General features: G+C 54.6%; 1 protein-coding gene across 3 annotated transcripts in view; it reads right to left on the bottom strand.

The window, feature by feature from the left end:
* ZBTB7B (zinc finger and BTB domain containing 7B) overlaps positions 1-22,394 on the bottom strand; it is a 53,311-nt gene extending 30,917 nt beyond the window's left edge. The window contains exons 1-2 of one of the 3 annotated variants that reach the window (XM_077255828.1): positions 21,634-22,394; positions 2,722-2,780 (exon numbers count right to left, since the gene is read on the bottom strand). Coding sequence is in view for 1 of the 3 variants with exons in the window: in XM_077255818.1 (XP_077111933.1) it covers positions 2,722-2,780; positions 10,840-10,879 (99 nt within the window). In the remaining 2 variants the exon portion in view is untranslated. Of the gene's footprint in view, positions 1-2,721; positions 2,781-10,839; positions 11,150-21,633 lie in introns of those variants that run through there. The other 2 variants (XM_077255818.1, XM_077255838.1) reach the window with 2 other exon arrangements.
* Between the last annotated feature and the right edge of the window lie 1,443 nt (positions 22,395-23,837).

The raw sequence follows: 23,837 nt of genomic DNA, 5'->3' as shown, positions 1-23,837 counted from the left end.
GGCCCAGTGTGAGAAAGCTGGGTCTCCCTCAGAGGTCATGGGTCTTCCAGCAGGACAATGACCCAAAACACACTTCAAAAAGCACCAGAAAATGGTTTGAGAGAAAGCACTGGAGACTTCAAAAGGTGGCCAGCAATGAGTCCAGACCTGAATCCCATAGAACACCTGTGGAGAGATCTAAAAATGGCAGTTTGGAGAAGGCACCCTTCAAATATCAGGGACCTGGAGCAGTTTGCCAAAGAAGAATGGTCTACAATTCCAGCAGAGCATTGTAAGAAACTCACTGATGGTTACCGGAAGCGGTTGGTCGCAGTTATTTTGGCTAAAGGTTGTGCAACCAAGTATTAGGCTGAGGGTGCCAATACTTTTGTCTGGCCCATTTTTGGAGTTTTGTGTGAAATGATCAATGTTTTGCTTTTTGCTTCATTCTCTTTTGTGTTTTTTCATTTAAGACAAATTAAATGAAGATAATAATACCAAAGAATTTGTGATTGCAATCATTTTCAAAAAGAAACTGAGTATTATCTGACAGAATTGCAGGGGTGTCAATACTTTTGGCCACAACTGTACGGTATTCTTTCACTACACTGGGTATATACCAGATGACCACTAGGACTCTCTCACTACACCGGGTATACATCGAGTAACCACCAGGATTCTCTCACTAGATCGGGTATACAAGGATAACCATCGTGATTCTCTCACTACACTTTTGTATAATTATTGTGACGCTATCTGGAGCTGGTTGCGTTCTTTTTTAATATATAAACATTTTGATTCTATGTACTTGGATTACTATATGTATGGATTCTTATTGTTTTTAAATTTGGTTTTTCAATAAAAATGATTTTAATTTTATAATAACGTTTTGACATTATGGTCGTTTTTTTCTGTGTCTTGGGTTCTCATTACACTGGGTATACACCGCTTAATATCTGGGAATCTCTCACTACACTGAGTATACACTGGATAACCACCAGGATTCTAATCACTACATCGAGTACATACCAGATAACCACCAGGACTCTCTCACTACACCAGATATACACCGGATAACCACCAGAATTCTCTCACTACACCAGGTATACATCGAATAACCACCAGGATTCTCTCACTAGATCAGGTATACACAGATAACCACCATGATTCTGTTACTACACTGGGTATATGCCGCGTAATAACCAGGAATATCTCACTACACCGGGTGTACAAGGATAACCACCATGATTCGCTCACTACACTGGGTATACACCACGTAATAACCGCAAATCTCTCACTACACCCTGTACACATCGTATAGTAATCGGCATTCTCTCACTACACCAGGTGTACATGGATAACCACCGGGATTCTCTCACTACACTGGGTATACACCACATAATAACCGGTAATCTCTCACTACACTGGGTATGCACTGGATAACCACCGTGACTCTCTCACTACACTGGGTATACGTCACGTAATAACCGGGAATCTCTCACTATACCGGGTATACATTGATAACCACCGTGATTCTCTGGCTACATTGGGTATACACAGCTTAATATCCAGGAACCTCTCACTACACTGAGTATACAATGGATAACCACCAGGATTCTATCACTACATCGAGTATATACCAGATAACCACCAGGACTCTCACTACACCGGGTATACACCGGATAACCACCAGGATTCTCTCAATACACCGGGTATCGGATAACCACCAGGATTCTCTCACTACACCGGGTATACGACGGATAACCACCGGGATTCTCTCACTATAGTGGGTATACACAGCGTAATAACGGGTATTCTTTCACTACACTGCGTATACACCAGATAACCACCGGGATTCTCTCACTACACTGGCTATATACTGCGTAATAACCAGGAATCTCTCACTACACTGGGTATACACCAGATAACCAACAGGATTCTCTCGCTGCACCGAGTATACATTGCGTAATAACCGTGAATCTCTCACTACACCGGGTATACACCGCGTAATAACCGGGAACCTCTCACTACACCGGGTATACACTGGATAGCCACCAGGATTCTATCACTACACTCGATAACCAACATGATTCTCTCACTGCACAGGGTATATATCGCGTAATAACCAACACCGGGTATACACGGATAACCACTGGGATTCTCTCACTACACTGGGTACACACCGCGTACTAACCAGGAATCTCTCACTACACAGAGTATACACTGAGTAGTAACCGGGATTCTCTCACTACACAAGGTACACACAGCGTAATAACCAGTAACCTCTCACTACTGCGAATATACACAGCATAATAACGGGTACTCTCGCGCTACACCCGGTATACACAGAGTAGTAACCGCAAATGTCTCACTACACCAGGCATACACCAGAAAACTATCAGGATTCTCTCACTACATCGGGTATACACCGGGCAGTTACCAGGATCGTCTCACTACACCGGGTATATGTGGTACAACACATCTCTCACTCAAGATCCTCTACAACACACAATCACCATGAACGGCACAGGACCCAAGTGACCCACACACAGGACTCGGGCAACCCAGGTGGCACAGACCCAGCAGCACTCCACACACACTGTGGCACTGCGTACTATCAGACATGGCTCCGCTGCAAACAATCCACAGGAGTGTCACAATGATGAATGCGCCAGCGTGTCATCCGGTGGCCAAAACATGGCGTCCTGACACATGTAAGGCAGGAAGGACTCCGCCTGGTACCTGTGGGGTGCGCCTTGTCCACCGTCTTGGCAGCCACGAGCTCCTCACCTCCCCGATCACTGTGAATGGGACAAAAACGATAGGTTAATGTAACCCCAAAAATGTTCCTGACACACAGGCGGCCGCCCACAGACTTCCCAGCAGTGTGAGAGGAGGACGCGCTGCTCCCCCTTTGATGTTGGGGTGAGTGGGGGTGGAGGGGCGGCGCCTGCTGTGTGCAGAGAACGCTGTGCCTCCTGCTTATCCTCAGTCCTGTGCCCCAGGGGCAGACAAGAAGATAGCGGCCAGCTGGTAAGAGGCTCCAGCCTGTGCGTCACATATTGTGCCATCCCCCCAGGAGCCGCTGCGGACCCCGGCTGCCACCTGCATGACACCGCCAGCATCTGGGTCAGAGAGGCTCCAGCTGAGCTGGTATGAAGGGCACAGGACAGAGGGCTCTGTCCCAGAGTCACCGGGAAGGAATGTTAATGACCAGAACCTGCCCTGTAATTATAGGAGGGGGCACCGCAGGGCGAGAATGGGGATACCAAATCTGGGGAACGCCCTCCATTCAAAGCTGTGAAAAATGCCAAGCAGGCAGAGGGTATTAAACGAATCCTGGGGAGGTGCCAGCTGGCAGGGGTCCAGGCACCGCTCAGGTGCTGCGCAACCTGGCTTAACCCCATCACTGCCAGACCAAGAGTGCCACCCGAGTAACATGACGCCAGAGAGCAGGCACTCGCTCACCCATACCCCGGGGCACCCACAGTGCTGGAACCGCAGAGGGCCTCACTGTTTGGGCACAGAAAGATTAATAAGGCCACACTTCTCAATGCCACCACTGGGAGGCGCCAGTGCAAGGTGTGCACAGACCCCCTCCCCAACCTGACAGGAGCAGGTCTGCAGGTGGGCGGGCAGGCAGTGGGGCGCCCAGTTTTATGGTCGCAGCTTAAAGGACTTTGGTCTGATTGTCCTGCCGCTCCCATCCAGGGGCTCAGAACAACCCCCCGCGGCACGCAACCAGATAAACAGCCGCCCTTCCCCCACCTACACAAAGGGTCCGAGGGTCATCCACTGCAGGGGCACAAAGTGCCCAAGAGGAGCGGGTGCCTATAGTGACCCCTGTACTGAATAGAAGCCAGCAGGATGAGAGGATTTTCCACATCCCCCTCCCACCACATGGGAAAGGACCCCCACACCCGACGAGTGAGAGGACCCCCCGCATCCTCCGCAACATGGGAGACGACCCCCAGAAACCCCCCCCAACATGAGGAGTCTCACACGCTGAGTGAGAAGACCCTTGCACCCTCCCCAACAAGGCACAACATGTGAGAGGACTCCCCGCACACTCCCCAACATGGCATAACATGGGAGAGGACCCCTCGCATCCTCCCCAACATGGGAGAGGACCCCCCTTGTGCACAGAGGGTCAGCCCTGCACCCGATGAGTGAGTGAACCCCCCCGCTCTTGACGAGTGAGTGTACCACCTGCACCTGCCAACAAGGGAGAGGACCCCTCTCACCTGCCCAACGTGGGAGAGAACAGCCGCACCCCGACGAGTGTGAGAGGGCCACCGACCCTCCCCAACATGGGAAAGGACCCTCGCTTCCTCCCCAACATAGGAGAGGACCCAACCACCCTAACCAACATGGGGGATGAACGCCCCCTCACCCCCAAAATGGCAGAAGACCCCCCTCAACATGGGAGAAGACCCCAGCAGCCCCCAACATGAGAGGATGCCCCCGCACCTCAAAAAGTGAGAACTCCCGCACACTCACCAACATGGGAGAGGACCCCCCCGCACACTCACCAACATGGGAGAAGACCCCCCCAAACATGGCAGAGGACCCCCCCCAAACATGGCAGAGGACCCCCCCTCGAAATGGGAGAGGACACCCCGCACCCCAACAAGTCAGAAGACCCCACGCACCCTCCCCAACGCGGGAGAGGAACCCCGACACCCTCCCCAACGCGGGAGAGGAACCCCGACACCCTCCCCAACGCGGGAGAGGAACCCCGACACCCTCCCCAACACGGGAGAGGAAACCAGTCACACTCCCCAACACTGGAGAGGACCCCAAGCACCCTCCCCAACACGGGAGAGAATCCTTGCACCCAACTAGTGAGGGCACCCCTCACCCTCCCCAGCATGGGAGAGGACCCTCCGCACCCTCCCCAACATGAGAGGACCGCCCGTACCCTCCCCAACGAGAGAGGACCCCCACACCCTCCCCCACATGATGACCCCCGCACCCTCCCCAACATGAGAGGACCCCATGCACCCTCCCCCACGAGGACACCCACTCCCTACCCAACATGAGAGGACACCATGCACCCTCCCCCACGAGGACACCCACTCCCTACCCAACATGAGAGGATCCCTCATACCCTCCCCATGAGAGGACCCCCCACACCCTCCTCAACATGAGAGGACCCACCGCACCCTCCCCAACATGGGAGAGGACCCCCCACACCCTGACATGTGACCCTATGTACAATGATGTCCCCCCGTACCCAGACAGACATGTGACCCTATTACAGTGAAGTCCCTCTGTACCCTGACATGTGACCCTATTACAGTGATGTCCCCCTTACCCTGACATGTGACCCTATTAGTGATGTCCCCCGTACCCAGACATGTGACCCTATTAGTGATTTCCCCTCGCACCCAGATATGTGACCCTATTACAGTGAAGTCCCCCCGTACCCAGACATGTGACCCTATTACAGTCATGTCCCCGCACCCTGACATGTGACCCTATTACAGTCATGTCCCCGTACCAACATGTGACCCTATTATAGCGATGTCCCCCTGTACCGACATGTGACCCCATTACAGTGATGTCCCCACGTACCCTGACATGTAATTTTATTTAGAGATGTTCCCCCGTACCCCGACATGTGACCCTATTACAGTGCTGTCCCCCCGTACCCTGACATGTGACCCTATTACAGTGATGTCCCCCGTACGCTGACATGTGACCCTATTACAGTGATGTTCCCCCGTACCGACATGTGATCCTATTTACATTGATGTCCCCCCGTACCCTGACATGTGATCCTATTTACATTGATGTCCCCCCCGCACCGACATGTGACCCTATTACAGTGCTGTCCCCCTGTACCCAGACATGTGACCCTATTACAGTGATGTCCCCCCGTACCCTGACATGTGACCCTATTACAGTGCTCTCCCTCGTACCCTGACGTGACCCTATTACAGTGATATCCCCCATACCCCATGTGACCCTATTAGTGATGTCCCCCGTATGCTGACATGTGACCCTATTACAGTGATGTCCCCCCGTACCCTGACATGTGACCCTATTACAGTGCTGTCCCCCCGTACCGACATGTGACCCTATTACAGTGCTGTCCCCCCGTACCCTGACGTGTGACCCTATTACAGTGCTCTCCCTCGTACCGACATGTGACCCTATTACAGTGATGTCCCCCATACCCCGACATGTGATCCTAGTTACAGTGATCTCCCCCCGCACGCTGACCTGTGACCCTATTACAGTGATCTCCCCACGTACCCTGACATGTGACCCTATTACAGTGATGTCCCCCCGTACACTGACATATGACCCTATTACAGTGATGTTCCCCCTGTACGCGGACATGTGACCCTATTACGGTTATGTCCCCCGTACCCTGACATGTGATCCTATTTACAGTGATGTCCCCCCACACGCTGACATGTGACCCTATTACAGTGATGTCCCCCTCGTAACCCATGTAATTTTATTTACAGTGATGTCCCCCAGTACCCTGACATGTGACCCTATTACAGTGATGTCCCCCCGTTACCCTGACATGTGACCCTATTACAGTGATGTCCCCCCGTTACCCTGACATGTGACCCTATTACAGTGATGTCCCCTATCCGTGTGGTCTGGTATGCGGGGGGCACAGCAGTGGAGATCTGACCTGATTCCTGCAGCAACCCCCTACCCCCATGTTGCCCTGGCACAGGATGAGGGGTGCAGGTAGGCTGAGCGCACACATCACCCTGCTGGCATGGAGCACCCGGATACTGGCAGCCCCCCAGGCTGGCACCCATCCACAAGAAAACGTATGTTTACCCACAAGAGACAAAGAGGTAGAGGTGAAGGGGGAGGCGGAGGGCTGACACCACCCCAGCACCACAGCCTGACAACCCCCGGACCGCCACGTCACTGGGAGCAAAAAAGGGAAATGTGACCGCACTCGCTCCACTAGATTGCAAGCTCTGCAGCCGGGGAAGGGGGGGGGGGGGGGGGAAGAGGCGGGCGCGATAATAAGACTGGCAGGGAGGGGCGCCACGTCGGGGTATTGAGGGAAGTAGATCCTGGGTGTGGGCGATAGAAAGAGGCTGCGTCAGCCCCTGAGACTCAGGAGAAGAAACCACAAAGAGGACCCTGGATACCCACAGCATGGCGCACCACTGCCTGAGTCAGCCCAGGTGTCCGCACACGGGGTCTCCGAGTGTCCAAAGCAAGGGGTGTCCAGAAAGAGGAGCGAACGAGCCAGCAAACCGGCAGATGAGAGGGGCCACCACTGGACCACCCTGCACCCCCAGACATGGCCTGGACTCAGCACATAAGAGGGTTAATACGATCACAGAGGAAATCAACAAACCCTTATCCATGGCCACTTCCACCACGCAGGGCCGCACGCCCCGATTTGGAGCCACGTCCGCCACGCAGGGCCGCATGCCCCGATCCGGGGCCACGTCCGCCACACAGGGCCGCAAACCCCGATCCGGGGCCATGTCCGCCGCACAGGGCGGCACACCCAGATCCGGGCCACTTCCACCACACAGGTCCGCACCCCTTGATCTGGGGCCCATTCCACCACGCAGGGACGCACATCCCGATCTGGGGCCACGTACACGACGCAGCGCCGTACACCGAGATCCCAGGACCACACCACGCAATTCCGCACACCCCGATGCGGGGCCACATCCACCACACAGGTCCACACACCCTGATGCAGGGAAAAGTCCACCACGCAGGGACGCACAGCTCGATCTGGGGCTGCGTCCACCACGGAGGGCTGCACACCTCGATCCGGGGCCGCGGCCACCGCGGAGGGCTGCACACCTCGATCCGGGGCCGCGTCCACCGCGGAGGGCTGCACACCTCGATCCGGGGCCGCGTCCACCGCGGAGGGCTGCACACCTCGATCCGGGGCCGCGTCCACCACGGAGGGCTGCACACCTCGATCCGGGGCCGCGTCCACCACGGAGGGCTGCACACCTCGATCCGGGGCCGCGTCCACCACGGAGGGCTGCACACCTCGATCCGGGGCCGCGTCCACCGCGGAGGGCTGCACACCTCGATCCGGGGCCGCGTCCACCGCGGAGGGCTGCACACCTCGATCCGGGGCCGCGTCCACCGCGGAGGGCTGCACACCTCGATCCGGGGCCGCGTCCACCGCGGAGGGCTGCACACCTCGATCCGGGGCCGCGTCCACCGCGGAGGGCTGCACACCTCGATCCGGGGCCGCGTCCACCGCGGAGGGCTGCATAACCCAACATTTGCCCAGAATCAAATCAATATACAGCCACAGTGCCAGTAATGCACCAAAGCACAGGGAGGGCATTAAAGGCAGATGCCAGGGGTGAGCGGGTCTCGGCAGCGGACAGTGACGCCGGGGTGATGGGGTCTCGGCAGTGGAGAATGACGCTGGGCTGAGGGGGTGTCGGCAGTGGAGATTGACACGGGGATAAGGCAGTGAGCCGCAGGCTGCATGCTCGGGGGCTTCTGGTGTGAAGTGGAGATGCAGGCAAAGGGTTACTCCGGTGAGGCTGGCAGGTGGTACGTGGCCTCCACCCTCCGCCGGCCGCACCCCGCTACACTGAACAGACTGGTTCTCAGACATCGTCCTGACAATCCTTCAGGGCCGCCCTGCTAAGTAAAACAGGTGGGCACACAACCCTCCCCCGCCCTCCTAGTAACGGCTGCCCCTCCACGCCCTGCTCACCATCAGCTCACATAGGACACGGCTCTAATGCCATGTCCCACAATGCACTTGGAGGAGGCCGCTGCCACAGGATTGCCGGCAAGACCACCCAAATAATATGTATGTCCCCCGCACTGCATACGGTGCGGGGGCCAGTCACCCCTCCCTCCACTGTATAAGGTACGGGGCAGTCACCCTCCCACTGTATAAGGTACAGGGGCCAGTCACCCTCCCATTGCATAAATGTACGAGGGTCTGTCGACCCTGGTATTATTACGTATACAGAAATATATTTTATATATATATCTTGGGGGAGGTCTCAGTAATGGAGGAAGCTCATGAAATATGCAGGTGGCGGAGGTCCGTGCTCTGGCCATTCTGATATCCTGGTGACCAGGAAAGGAATCATCTTTTCTGTACACTCACATCAGACCGGGCAGATCCGGGGACGTACTACAAGCCATTGGCCCGGTCACCACCACATCCACGGAAATCAAAGCCATACACGGACCTGCTCAGTGCGCTATGCCCTTATAAAGTAGACAACTTAGCCCTACCAGGATCACCACAAAGAAAGGGGTCAGAAATATATCAGAGACGCTACAAAGAGAGGGTTTTTACTACTACCAGGGTCAACACATGGAGGTCCTACAACTACCAGGGGACACTTCTAGGAGTCCTATACCACTCCTGGGACCACAAACATAGAGGGTGGTCCTACCACTACCGAGGTCACCAAGTAGCTGGAGGTCCTACCACTACTAGGAAACCTACCACCTCTGTGTTCACCACATAGAGGGGAAGTCCTACAACTGCTAGGGTAACCACACCAAGAGGCTCCTACCACTACTGGAGTTACCACACAGAGGGGAGAACCTACAACTACCAGGATCACAACATAGAGGGGATGTCCTACCACTATTGGGGTCACACCATTAGTGGACTCATCACATAGAGGCAGTCCTTCAAATACCAGGGTCACTATATAGAGGGAGGGCCACTACTGAAGGTCTTACCCCTTCTGTGGTCACCACATAGTTGGAGGTCCTACCATAGTTGAAGTTTCTATCACATCCAGGGTCACCACATAGAGAGGAAATACTACAACTGTTGTGGTCACCACATAGAGGGAGATCCTACAACTACTGGGGGTTCTAACACTAGCAGGGTAACCACATAGGTGGTCCTACCAATCCTGGGGTCATCACACAAAGAGGGTTCTACAACTACCGAAGTTACCACAAAGAGAGGAGCTCCTACCACTATTGGGATCCTACCACAGAGGGAAGGCCTTCAAAATACAGGTGTCGGAAAACGGAGAAAGGTATTACAATTAATGGGGTCACCAGAAAGAGGGAGGTCTTACTACTACTTGGGTCACCACATAGTAGGCGCCACCTCCATCTATATGGCATTACTCCAGGAGGGCGGAGGAGTGGGACTGCTAGTGAGTGGCCGATGCAGTAAGAGGCAGCGGCCAGCGCTGCACTTGGCAGAGTGGCCAGAGCGGCAGGTGGAGGAAGCGGCAGGTGGCAGAGAGTGGCCGGAGCGGCAGGTGGCAGAGAGTGGCCGGAGCGGCAGGTGGCAGAGAGTGGCCGCAGCGGCAGAGAGTGGCCGGAGCGGCAGAGAGTGGCCGGAGCGGCAGAGAGTGGCCGGAGCGGCAGGTGGCAGAGAGTGGCCGGAGCGGCAGAGAGTGGCCGGAGCGGCAGGTGGCAGAGAGTGGCCGGAGCGGCAGGTGGCAGTAGCTGAGTAGCGCACAGCTTCTCATGCAATAATTGCGCGTGTTGCGCGGTGCCGAATCAGCTGGAGGTCCCTAGGCCCCAGTATGATGAGAGCACCTCCTGATGTTCAGCGATTTCTGTCTCATTTCATCATCTGTAATCTCATGCCCCCCAGGGACCCCAACACATTCGACCAGGTCTCAAGATTAGGACCCCAGGGTTTTCACACACAGGACATGGCGGTGCATGTCACAGTGCAACCTCTGGCTCTCCAGCATTAACCCCTTCCTGGCTAACAGACTGCAATCCTCTGCTCATCCTGAGAGCCTCCTCCTTAATGCACAGAATGGCTGAAAAGCAGTGAGGACTGACACCAGAGCAGTGTAATGATGGCAGGATGCACAGATCCACACGCCCTTCACCCTAATCCCAGAAGTAAGGAGGACACAATTAATGACAACAGATCACCTGGAATGTGCAGCATCAGAATGTGAGCCATCCGGTCCATGTAATCACTGCCTGCGCTGCATGTCCCCACGCTCCAGCCACCTGCCAGATGGGCATCCCGGGCCCCAGAGCTGCCACTTTACCAACAAGATGAGTCAGCAGGTGGAGCCGCCACCACTCGTCTGCAATGAAATGAGGCTGGAGAGGTGGTTATGCCCTGTGATCATCAGCCACTCGCTTGTTATCTGTACACAGCCCTGTCACAGCAGCCGCTCACACGGGTCAACTCAGCATAACCTGAGGGCAAAGCCCACCGAGCCCAGAGACACGGAGGACGCTGTGCCTTTAAGACGCCTGTCAGTTGGAAACTTCCTTATCTGAGGGCTGGAGGGGGTGAGGGGCCCCGTGTGCACCAAGCCCCCCCCCCCCCCCGTGTCCACCAAGCATAGATAGCGCGCCCCCCCCCCCGTGTGCACCAGGCATAGATGCCCCCCCCCCCCCCGTGTGCACCGGCCCTAGGGAGCCCCTCCGTGTGCACCAGCCCTAGGGAGCCCCCCCTCCCCGTGTGCACCAGCCCTAGGGAGCCCCTCCTCCCCGTGTGCACCAGCCCTAGGGAGCCCCTCCTCCCCGTGTGCACCAGCCCTAGGGAGCCCCTCCTCCCCGTGTGCACCAGCCCTAGGGAGCCCCTCCTCCCCGTGTGCACCAGCCCTAGGGAGCCCCCCCCCCCGTGTGCACCAGCCCTAGGGAGCCCCCCCTCCCCGTGTGCACCAGCCCTAGGGAGCCCTCCCGTGTGCACCAGCCCTAGGGAGCCCACTCCCCCGTGTGTACCAGCCCTAGGGAGCCCACTCCCCCGTGTGCACCAGCCCTAGGGAGCCCCCCCCCCTCCGTGTGCACCAGCCCTAGGGAGCCCCCCCCTCCCCGTGTGCACCAGCCCTAGGGAGCCCTCCCGTGTGCACCAGCCCTAGGGAGCCCTCCCGTGTGCACCAGCCCTAGGGAGCCCACTCCCCCGTGTGTACCAGCCCTAGGGAGCCCACTCCCTCGTGTGTACCAGCCCTAGGGAGCCCACTCACTCGTGTGTACCAGCCCTAGGGAGCCCACTCCCCCGTGTGCACCAGCCCTAGGGAGCCCCCTCCCCCGTGTGCACCAGCCCTAGGGAGCCCCCCCCCTCCGTGTGCACCAGCCCTAGGGAGCCCCCCCCTCCCCGTGTGCACCAGCCCTAGGGAGCCCTCCCGTGTGTACCAGCCCTAGGGAGCCCTCCCGTGTGCACCAGCCCTAGGGAGCCCTCCCGTGTGTACCAGCCCTAGGGAGCCCTCCCGTGTGCACCAGCCCTAGGGAGCCCACTCCCCCGTGTGTACCAGCCCTAGGGAGCCCACTCCCTCGTGTGTACCAGCCCTAGGGAGCCCACTCCCTCGTGTGTACCAGCCCTAGGGAGCCCACTCCCTCGTGTGTACCAGCCCTAGGGAGCCCACTCCCTCGTGTGTACCAGCCCTAGGGAGCCCACTCCCTCGTGTGTACCAGCCCTAGGGAGCCCACTCCCTCGTGTGTACCAGCCCTAGGGAGCCCACTCCCTCGTGTGTACCAGCCCTAGGGAGCCCACTCCCTCGTGTGTACCAGCCCTAGGGAGCCCACTCCCTCGTGTGTACCAGCCCTAGGGAGCCCACTCCCTCGTGTGTACCAGCCCTAGGGAGCCCACTCCCTCGTGTGTACCAGCCCTAGGGAGCCCACTCCCTCGTGTGTACCAGCCCTAGGGAGCCCACTCCCTCGTGTGTACCAGCCCTAGGGAGCCCACTCCCTCGTGTGTACCAGCCCTAGGGAGCCCACTCCCTCGTGTGTACCAGCCCTAGGGAGCCCACTCCCTCGTGTGTACCAGCCCTAGGGAGCCCACTCCCTCGTGTGTACCAGCCCTAGGGAGCCCACTCCCTCGTGTGTACCAGCCCTAGGGAGCCCACTCCCTCGTGTGTACCAGCCCTAGGGAGCCCACTCCCTCGTGTGTACCAGCCCTAGGGAGCCCACTCCCTCGTGTGTACCAGCCCTAGGGAGCCCACTCCCTCGTGTGTACCAGCCCTAGGGAGCCCACTCCCTCGTGTGTACCAGCCCTAGGGAGCCCACTCCCTCGTGTGTACCAGCCCTAGGGAGCCCACTCCCTCGTGTGTACCAGCCCTAGGGAGCCCACTCCCTCGTGTGTACCAGCCCTAGGGAGCCCACTCCCTCGTGTGTACCAGCCCTAGGGAGCCCACTCCCTCGTGTGTACCAGCCCTAGGGAGCCCACTCCCTCGTGTGCACCAGCCCTAGGGAGCCCACTCCCTCGTGTGCACCAGCCCTAGGGAGCCCACTCCCTCGTGTGCACCAGCCCTAGGGAGCCCACTCCCTCGTGTGCACCAGCCCTAGGGAGCCCACTCCCTCGTGTGTACCAGCCCTAGGGAGCCCACTACCCCGTGTGTACCAGCCCTAGGGAGGCCACTACCCCGTGTGTACCAGCCCTAGGGAGGCCCCCCCGTGTGCACCAGCCCTAGGGAGCCCCCTCCCGTGTGTACCTGCCCTAGAGAGCCCTCCCCGTGTGCACCGGCCCTAGGGAGCCCCCCCTCCGTGTGCACCAGCCCTAGGGAGCCCCCTCCACGTGTGCACAAGCCCTAGGGAACCCACTCCCCCATGTGTACCAGCCCTAGGGAGCCCCCCCCCTCCGTGTGCACCAGCCCTAGGGAGCCCCACCCCTGTGTGCACCAGCCCTAGGGAACCAACTCGGTGTGCACCAGCCCTAGGGAACCAACTCGGTGTGCATCAGCCCTAGGGAACCAACTCGGTGTGCACCAGCCCTAGGGAACCAACTCGGTGTGCACCAGCCCTAGGGAACCAACTCTGTGTGCACCAGCCCTAGGGAACCAACTCGGTGTGCACCAGCCCTAGGGAACCAACTCGGTGTGCACCAGCCTTAGGGAGCCCCCCTGTGTGCACCAGGCCCCCTGTCTGCATTAGAATAGTATAGACCAGAGCCCGAGACACACACAGAGAGAGATAACATTTGTGTACTAGTAAAGACAAGTACTTGTGAGCTCGTGAACCCATTTGTTCCGGCTCGTGCACACCAAACAGGGCAATGCAAACTTCCTTGCTTGCCATTTGGGTGCCTGTGACCAGGCCTGGCACAAAGTGATGATGTAACAGCTAGGCCCACACCACAAGAAGTGCTCAGGATGCCAGCATTCTCTTGCCAGATTAGGAAGTTTACGTTGACCTGGTACGAATGCCATGAAGTGGTGGTGTGGACACTGGAGCAGATCCCTGCATATCTTTTACCCAATTTTAGTCTGAACTCAAGTATGTCCCTATGCGCGCGCATACACACACTCTCGAAGCTACGCGTGAGCGCACACACTCACACCTACACGTATACGCACACACACACTCGCACCTACAGTACAGACCAAAAGTTTGGACACACCTCATTTAAAGATTTTTGTGTATTTTCATGACTATGAAAATGGTAAATTCAGTCTGAAGGCATCAAAACTATGAATACATGTGGAATTATATGCTTAACAAAAAAGTGTGAAACAACTGAAAATATGTCTTATATTCTAGGTTCTGCAAAGTAGCCACCTTTTGCTTTGATGACTGCTTTGCACACTCTTGGCATTCTCTTGATGAGCTTCAAGAGGTAGTCACCGGGAATGGTTTTCCAACAATCTTGAAGGAGTTCCCAGAGATGCTTAGCACTTGTTGGCCCTTTTGCCTTCACTCTGCGGTCCAGCTCACCCCAAACCATCTCGATTAGGTTCAGGTCTGGTGACTGTGGAGGCCAGGTCATCCGGCGTAGCATCCCATCACTCTTCTTCTTGGTCAAATAGCCCTTACACAGCCTGGAGGTGTGTTTGGGGTCATTGTCCTGTTGAAAAATAAATGATGGTCCAACTAAACGCAAACCGGATGGAACAGCATGCCGCTGCAAGATGCTGTGGTAGCCATGCTGGTTCAGTATGCCTTCAATTTTGAATAAATCCCCAACAGTGTCACCAGCAAAGCACCCCCACACCATCACGCCTCCTCCTCCATGCTTCACGGTGGGAACCAGGCATGTAGAGTCCATCCGTTCACCTTTTCTGCATCGCACAAAGACACGGTGGTTGGAACTAAAGATCTCAAATTTGGACTCATCAGACCAAAGTACAGATTTCCACTGGTCTAATGTCCATTCCTTGTGTTCTTTAGCCCAAACAAGTCTCTTCTGCTTGTTGCCTGTCATTAGCAGTGGTTTCCTAGCAGCTATTTTACCATGAAGGCCTGCTGCACAAAGTCTCCTCTTAACAGTTGTTGTAGAGATGCGTCTGCTGCTAGAACTGTGTGGCATTGACCTGGTCTCTAATCTGAGCTGCTGTTAACCTGCGATTTCTGAGGCTGGTGACTCGGATAAACTTATCCTCAGAAGCAAAGGTGACTCTTGGTCTTCCTTTCCTGGGACGGTCCTCATGTCAGCCAGTTTCTTTGTAGCGCTCGATGGTTTTTGCAACTGCACTTGGGGACACTTTCAAAGTTTTCCCAATTTTTCGGACAGACTGACCTTCATTTCTTAAAGTAATGATGGCCACTCATTTTTCTTTACTTAGAATTTGTATTATGGCAAGAAAAAAAATCAGCTAACAGCTTATTCAGTAGGAATATCAGCTGTGTATCCAACAGACTTCTGCTCAACACAACTGATGGTCAAAAGCCCATTTATAAGGCAAGAAATCCCACTTATTAAACCTGACAGGGCACAACTGTGAAGTGAAAACCATTCCCGGTGACAACCTCTTGAAGCTCATCAAGAGAATGCCAAGAGTGTGCAAAGCAGTCAAAGAAAAAGGTGGCTACTTTGAAGAACCTAGAATACAAGACATAATTTCAGTTGATTCACACTTTTTTGTTAAGTATATAATTCCACACGTGTTATTTCATAGTTTTGATGCCTTCAGTGTGAATGTACAATTTTCATAGTCATGAAAATACAGAAAAATCTTTAAATGAGAAGGTGTGTCCAAACTTTTCATCTGTACTGTACACGTATGCGCGCACACACTCGCACCTACACGTACACACACTCGCACCTGCACGTACGCGCGCACGCACACACACTCGCACCTACACGTTTGCACACACACACCTACACGTATGCACACACACACACACATATGCGCACACCCTCGCACCAACACGTATGCGCACACCCTCGCACCTACACGTATGCACACACCCTTGCACCTACCTACACGTATACACACACCTACATGTATGCACACACACTGATGAGCAAAAGGGTAACAATGTTCTGACCTTCTGACTCTCAGGCTCCATATCTCACCATCCACTACTGCTTTGATCGCGAGACTATCATGATTTTATGGATAATCATCTTGGATGTCTCATACTTAAATGTGACTTGCCGCTATTTAGCATATGATTAGTTTTGCAAATTATCATCATGTCACTGCATTGTTACCGTTTTGCTCCTGGTGGTGGAAATATATTTTTCTTCCTGAATACTGCACATTACAACCTGTTCTCACATTTCTTAATATCTCAGTGTGTTATCAGGATGGATGATTCCCAAGTGGAAGGTCACAGTTCGAATCGAGGAGCAGCCATAAAGAGGATTTCCCAAGAAAATTAAAACATCATCATCAGCTCATCGATAGCCGTCTATCGGCCAAGAAAATTGGCGAACTTCATCATGTGAGCGCCATGACAGCTGGAAGAATATGTAATGTAGTTCGTCCATCTATTCAACAGCCAAGAGGTGGAAGTCCAGGAAAAATATCAGTCACCAATTCGGCTCCTCACAAGGTCTATCCGTTCTGGAGCAACAAACACAGCCATGGAGGAGGCTCATATGCTTCATAATAGTGAGGTCACAGACATCCATGCAAGCACAGTGCGACGTACGTTACACAAGGCTGGACTAGTGGCCCAAGAAAAAAGTGAAGAAGCCTCGACTTCAATATCGTCATAAGAAGTGTCTCCTCGAGCTTGGAGTGATGAAACAAAAAAGTCAACAGACTAGACTCTGATGGGTGCAAATGGTTCTGGAAGAAAAAGGGGTTAATGGATTGAGAAATTGAAGGAAATGTCAAGTTTGGTGGAGCAAGCCTCATGATATAGGGTTGTTTCACAACAAACGCGTTGGATACTTTACCAGGATCGGTGGTGGTCTCAATGCTGAATTGAGTATCCTACAAGAGGAGTTTATTCATACACTCAAGTATGGGTATGACACAGTAACAATGGCAGTGACATGACGAGAATCTGCAGAACTAATTATATGCTAAATGGCTGCAAGTCACATATATGTATAAGATAGTCAAGATGATGGTCTGTAAAATGATGGTAGTTTCATGTTGGAAGCAGAGATGGATGGTGAGATATGGAGCCTGGAAGTCAGAAGGTCAAAACAATGTTACCCTTTTGCCCGTCAGTGTACCTGCATGCAGACATTCTCATATACACACACAAACATCTGTACTCACATGGCTAAACTATAATAGTCATACCTACACATATGTTTATACCATCAGAGCAGACGTGGGTATAGTCATGACCCTAAGTGTTGGCACTAGTGATGAGCGAGTATACTCGTTACTCGAGATTTCCCGAGAACGCTCGGGTGTCCTCCGAGTATTTGTTAGTGCTCGGAGATTTAGTTTTCATCTCCACAGCTGAATGATTTACAGCTACTAGCCAGCATAAGTACATGTGGGGGTTGCCTGGTTGCTAGGGAATCCCCACATGTACTTATGCTGGCTAACAGATGTAAATCATTCAGCTGCTGCAAAGAAAACTAAATCTCCGAGCACTTACAAATACTCGGAGGACACCAGAGCGTGCTTAGGAAATCTCGAGTAACGAGTATATTCACTCATCATTAGTTGGCACCCTTGAAATTGTGCCCGAAAATAATTGCAATTACACAGGTTTTCTTATACGCGTTTATTTCCTTTGTATGTATTGGAATACCTCAAAAGAAAAAACAAAAAAAGGAAAATTTGGACACAATTTCACACAAAATTGTTGGCACCTTTATAAAAATTGTGGGTAAATAACTGTTTCCAGCATGTGATGCTTCTTCACACTCACCTGTGGCAAGTAGCAAGTGTGGGCAACATTAAAATCACACCTGAAACCAGATAAAAAGGGGAGAAGTTGACTCAATCTTTGAATTGTGTGTCTGAGTGCCACAATAAGCATGGAGAACAGAAAGAAGAGAAAAGAACTGTGTCTGTGGACTTCAGATCCAAAATTGTTAAACAATATCAACAATCTCAAGGTTACAAGTCCATCTCCAGAGATCTTGATGTTCCTTTGTCCATGGTGCACAACATAATCAAGAAACCCATGGCACTGTAGCTAATCTCCCTGGACGTGAATGGCAGAGAAAAATTCATGTGAAGTTGAAACGCAGGGTCAGATGGTAGATAAGCCCCAATCATGTTCCAAAGAAATTCAAGCTGTCAATAGGCTCAACGTGCATCAGTGTCAGCGCGAGCCATACGTCAACATGTGAATAAAATTAAATGCTATGGTAGGAGACTCATAAGGAACCCACTGCCGAAAGAGGCATAAAAAAGCTAGACTGCAGTTTGCCAAAAAGTACATGAGTAAACCAAAATGCTCCAGTGAAAGTGTCTTGTGGACAGATGAGACCAAGATAGAGCTTTTTCATAAAGCACATTATTATACTATTTATTGAAATCAGAATGAAGCCTACAAAGAAAAGAACACAGTACCTACAGCCAGATATGGTGGAGGGTCACAGATGTTTTGGGGCAGTTTTGCTGCCTCAGGCACTTGGTTAGCCTTGACTGTGTGCAAGGCATCATGAAATCTGAGGATTCCAAAAGGATTTTGGGTCATAATGTAGTGCCCAGGGTCAGAAAGCTGGCTTTGCGTCCTAGGTCATGTGTTTTCCAGCAGGACAGTGACCCCAAACATACTTCAAGAAGCCCCTAGAAATGGATGGAGAGTCCTGAAGTGGTAGCAATGAGTCTGGATCTAAATCGCTTTAATCACCTGTGTAAGATTTTAAATGGAACCCATCACCCCCAAAATCGAAGGTGAGCTAAGCCCACCGGCATCAGGGGCTTATCTACAGCATTCTGTAATGCTGTAGATAAGCCCCCGATGTATCCTGAAAGACGAAAAAAAGAGGTTAGATTATACTCACCCAGGGGCGGTCCCACTGCGGTCCGGTCCAGCGCCTCCCATCTTCTTACCATGACGTCCTCTTCTTGTCTTCACGTTGCGGCTCCGGCGCAGGCGTACTTTGTCTGCCTTGTTGAGGGAAGAGCAAAGTACTGCAGTGAGCAGGCGCCGGGAAAGGTCAGAGAGGCCCGGCGCCTGCGCACTGCAGTACTTTGCCCTCAACAGGGCAGACAAAGTACGCCTGTGCCGGAGCCGCAGCGTGAAGACAAGTAGAGGATGTCATCTTACGAAGATAGGAGGCCCCCGGACCGGACTGCGACACCCATCGAATCGGACCGCCCGCGTGACTATAATCCAAAATCTTTTTCTCATCTTTCAGGATACATCGGGGGCTTATCTACGGCATTCGAGAATGCTGTAGATAAGCCCCTAATGCCGGTGGGCTTAGCTCACCTTCGATTTTGGGGGTGACAGGTTCCCTTTAAAATTGCTTTTGGAAGAAGACGCCCATCATACTTCAAGGGTGCCAACACTTTTGGCCATGACTGATTGTATGAGGATAGACTTGAGTATAGATATATGCATGTGCATATTAATTTATTTTGCTGACTGTTACAACATTATTACTTCCACAGCGCTGTGTAGACATGATCATCACTGCCCACGTTGAGGATCACCACCTACATTCTCCATCACTATGTGTACTAGTACAGACAGTACACAATACTACAGACGTATGAGCTCAGATACATGCGTGTACAAGTACAGGCCAATCAGGTGTGAGCATGGACGTATTACAGACATACAGTACGTGTGTGTGACCTATCAGTAGAGACCTACAGAGTATGTAGAAATATAGGCCTGATAAGTATACACACACACACTTACCATAACAATAATGTCCATACACACCTAACATATCACACATACACACAAATATAAATACACTCATACCTCAGCAGTCACATGTCTATACTCACACACACAACCATCTATACCGATGTGCAGGAGTATATCGGTTGGACGTAGATGAGTGTATTGCAGCATGTACATATCAGGCCCATATTCATACTGAACGTCTATACTGTACATGTATGACCCTGGTAGGTATATACTCATACAATGCCCATACACACATGTACTTGTACATTCTTACTAACATGCTACCCAACGGCACCTGGCAGCATCGGCCGCTACCCAGTGACACCTGGCAGGATCGGCCGCTACCCAGCCGACACCTGGCAGCATCGGCCGCTACTCAGTGATACCTTATTTCTGATTCTCCTATACAGATTCCTGGGTTACCAACCCCATAGCACTAATGCACTTTCTATTGCTAGTTAGATATTGTGGTCAGAGCCACCTCTCTAGTTGAATCTGAGCAGATGAGGAATATCAGTTTTCTTACTGCTATTGGATTTTGTTGCACACTTTGGAATTGGATCCCTCTTTTTTTTGTCCTAACATCTTTTCTAATTTTAATTTTGCTAAATAAATTATATTTTAACATTTATTTTTTGCACTTCACTTTATTTACCTTAGGTTTATTTTTTCATTGTGGGTAAATAGGGTTGGTATATCAGCGATCAGTGACGGGCACTACACAGGGATAACTCAGCATCGGTGACGGACATTACTCAGGGATATCTCTCACAACTCTGGCACAAGAAGCTTGCAATCAGTCGGTGATGTCACATGACTGTATGTGTCCTCCCCCTAAATCTGCATCGACCTCCATAATTACGGACCCCACAGGCTGCCGTCAGCAAGGAAAGCCGGGATTAGTAAGAGCAGGTTTAACCGCACAGGGAGGGGTGGCCATTCAAAGGTGACGAGGGGGGCTTGATTAACTCTTTCTGCAGCCCTCACCTGCTGTCACATTGACCCTGGCTCCATGTTACGCTTTCTATACAGTCCAGCCAACCAAGGGTTGATCCCCCCCAAGACGCCCAGATCCCGCAAATACCAGACAGTCCCAGCCTGAGAGGGGACAGAGACCCCTCAGATACAAGACAGTACACGGACTGAGAGGGGATAGAGACCCCACAAATACCAGACAGTCCATGACAGGGGGCTCCTGTATATGAAACGACGGGGGGGCTCCTGTATATGACACGACACGACGGGGGGGCTTCTGTATATGACACGACACGACGGGGGGGGGCTCCTGTATATGACACGACACGACGGGGGGGGGGGGGCCTCCTGTATATGACATGACACGACGGGGGGGGGCTCCTGTATATGACATGACACGACGGGGGGGGGGCTCCTGTATATGACATGACACGACGGGGGACACCTGTATATAACATGACAGGGGGGTTCCTGTATATGAAACAACAGGGGGAGCTCCTGTATATGACGATGGGGGGGCTCCTGTATATGACACAACAGGGGGGGGGGCTCCTGTATATGACACGACGGGGGGGCTCCTGTATATGAAACGACGGGGGGGGGCTCCTGTATATGACGATGGGGGGGCTCCTGTATATGACACAACGGGGGGGGGGGGGGCTCCTGTATATGACACGACGGGGGAGCTCCTGTATATGACATGACGGGGGGGGGGGTCCTGTATATGACATGACGGGGGGGGGGGGGGCTCCTGTATATGACATGGTGGGGGGAAGCAGTCGCACTCACCGGTTCTGCAGTGTCAGATGTTGTCCTGTCTCTTGGGGTCTCGGCTGGCCGTGCTTAGTTTTGTGGCTCGATGCCGTCTAGCCCTGTTTGTGTGCCCCAGCTCGTGCCCTCAGGTCCTGGCTCTTGGGGTCCCGGCTTAGTGCCCACAGGTCCTTGCTCTCGGGGTCCCAGCTCAATGGCCTCTGGGGGTCCCGACTGTTGTGCCTCCTGGCTCTTGGGGTTCCACTCGGTGCCCTCTGGCTCTCGGGGTCCGGCTCAGTGCCCTCAGGTGGTGGCTCTCAGGGTCCCGGCTCGGTGCCCTCTGGCACTCGGGGTCCCAGCTCGGTGCCCTCAGGTGGTGGCTCTCGGGGTCCCGGCTCGGTGCCCTCAGGTGGTGGCTCTCGGGGTCCCGGCTCGGTGCCCTCAGGTGGTGGCTCTCGGGGTCCCGGCTCGGTGCTCTCAGGTGGTGGCTCTCGGGGTCCCGGCTCGGTGCCCTCAGGTGGTGGCTCTCGGGGTCCCGGCTCGGTGCCCTCAGGTGGTGGCTCTCGGGGTCCCGGCTCGGTGCCCTCAGGTGGTGGCTCTCGGGGTCCCGGCTCGGTGCCCTCAGGTGGTGGCTCTCGGGGTCCCGGCTCGGTGCCCTCAGGTGGTGGCTCTCGGGGTCCCGGCTCGGTGCCCTCAGGTGGTGGCTCTCGGGGTCCCGGCTCGGTGCCCTCAGGTGGTGGCTCTCGGGGTCCCGGCTCGGTGCCCTCAGGTGGTGGCTCTCGGGGTCCCGGCTCGGTGCCCTCAGGGTCCCGGCTCGGTGCCCTCAGGTGGTGGCTCTCGGGGTCCAGGCTCAGTGCCCTCTCGTCCTCTCCTGGTGACTGGCTGGGTGGGCTATGCTGCAGGAAGCTGCCTGCCCTCCTCCTCCCCAGCCTGTCACACCTGTGCTGTCCCCTCCCAGCCTCACCTGTCCCTGGCTACGGCTCCGCCCTGCCGCCACTTCCGGGACCCCCCTGTACCTGGTGCCCCCCCTCCCCACCTGCCACAGGTTGTCACTGGCTCCGCCCTGCTACCTTTAATCTCTGCCCAGCTGCCATCCTCATGGGGCCACCTTAACTGACAACCAGGAAGTGCTCTTCAGCCCGGAGCGCGTTGATTGGGTGAGACAGGGGACAGACCGGAAAAATATCCCTCCATGGTTGGCAGGGCCAGCTGACTGTCAACTATGAGGGGCGGGGCCAACATGAGGATGACGAGAAAGCTTCTCTTCACTCTTAAAGCGGCAACAGGAAGAAATTTGACAGGAGGACGGAGGCGGGAGCCTGAGCGGGGCACGGGGCCCCCAGTGTGATATCCAGGGGCCCACACAGCAGACAGCCTGGGCACGGGGCCCCCAGTGTGATATCCAGGGGCCACACAGCAGACAGCCTGGGCACGGGGCCCCCAGTGTGATATCCAGGGGCCACACAGCAGACAACTTGGGCACGGGGCCCCCAGTGTGATATCCAGGGGCCACACAGCAGTCTGGGCACGGGGCCCCCAGTGTGATATCCAGGGGCCACACAGCAGACAGCCTGGGCACGGGGCCCCCAGTGTGATATCCAGGGGCCACACAGCAGACAGCCTGGGCACGGGGCCCCCAGTGTGATATCCAGGGGCCACACAGCAGACAGCCTGGGCACGGGGCCCCCAGTGTGATATCCAGGGGCCACACAGCAGTCTGGGCACGGGGCCCCCAGTGTGATATCCAGGGGCCACACAGCAGACAGCCTGGGCACGGGGCCCCCAGTGTGATATCCAGGGGCCACACAGCAGTCTGGGCACGGGGCCCCCAGTGTGATATCCAGGGGCCACACAGCAGACAGCCTGGGCACGGGGCCCCCAGTGTGATATCCAGGGGCCACACAGCAGACAGCCTGGGCACGGGGCCCCCAGTGTGATATCCAGGGGCCACACAGCAGTCTGGGCACGAGGCCCCCAGTGTGATATCCAGGGGCCACACAGCAGACAGCCTGGGCACGGGGCCCCCAGTGTGATATCCAGGGGCCACACAGCAGACAGCCTGGGCACGGGGCCCCCAGTGTGATATCCAGGGGCCACACAACAGTCTGGGCACGGGGCCCCCAGTGTGATATCCAGGGGCCACACAGCAGACAACTTGGGCATGGGGCCCCCAGTGTGATATCCAGGGGCCACACAGCAGTCTGGGCACGGGGCCCCCAGTGTGATATCCAGGGGCCACACAG

This window comes from Ranitomeya variabilis, chromosome 1, assembly GCF_051348905.1.
Source record: "Ranitomeya variabilis isolate aRanVar5 chromosome 1, aRanVar5.hap1, whole genome shotgun sequence".
NCBI classification, from domain to species: Eukaryota; Metazoa; Chordata; class Amphibia; order Anura; family Dendrobatidae; genus Ranitomeya; species Ranitomeya variabilis.
This window is presented reverse-complemented; position numbering and strand designations above follow the sequence as displayed.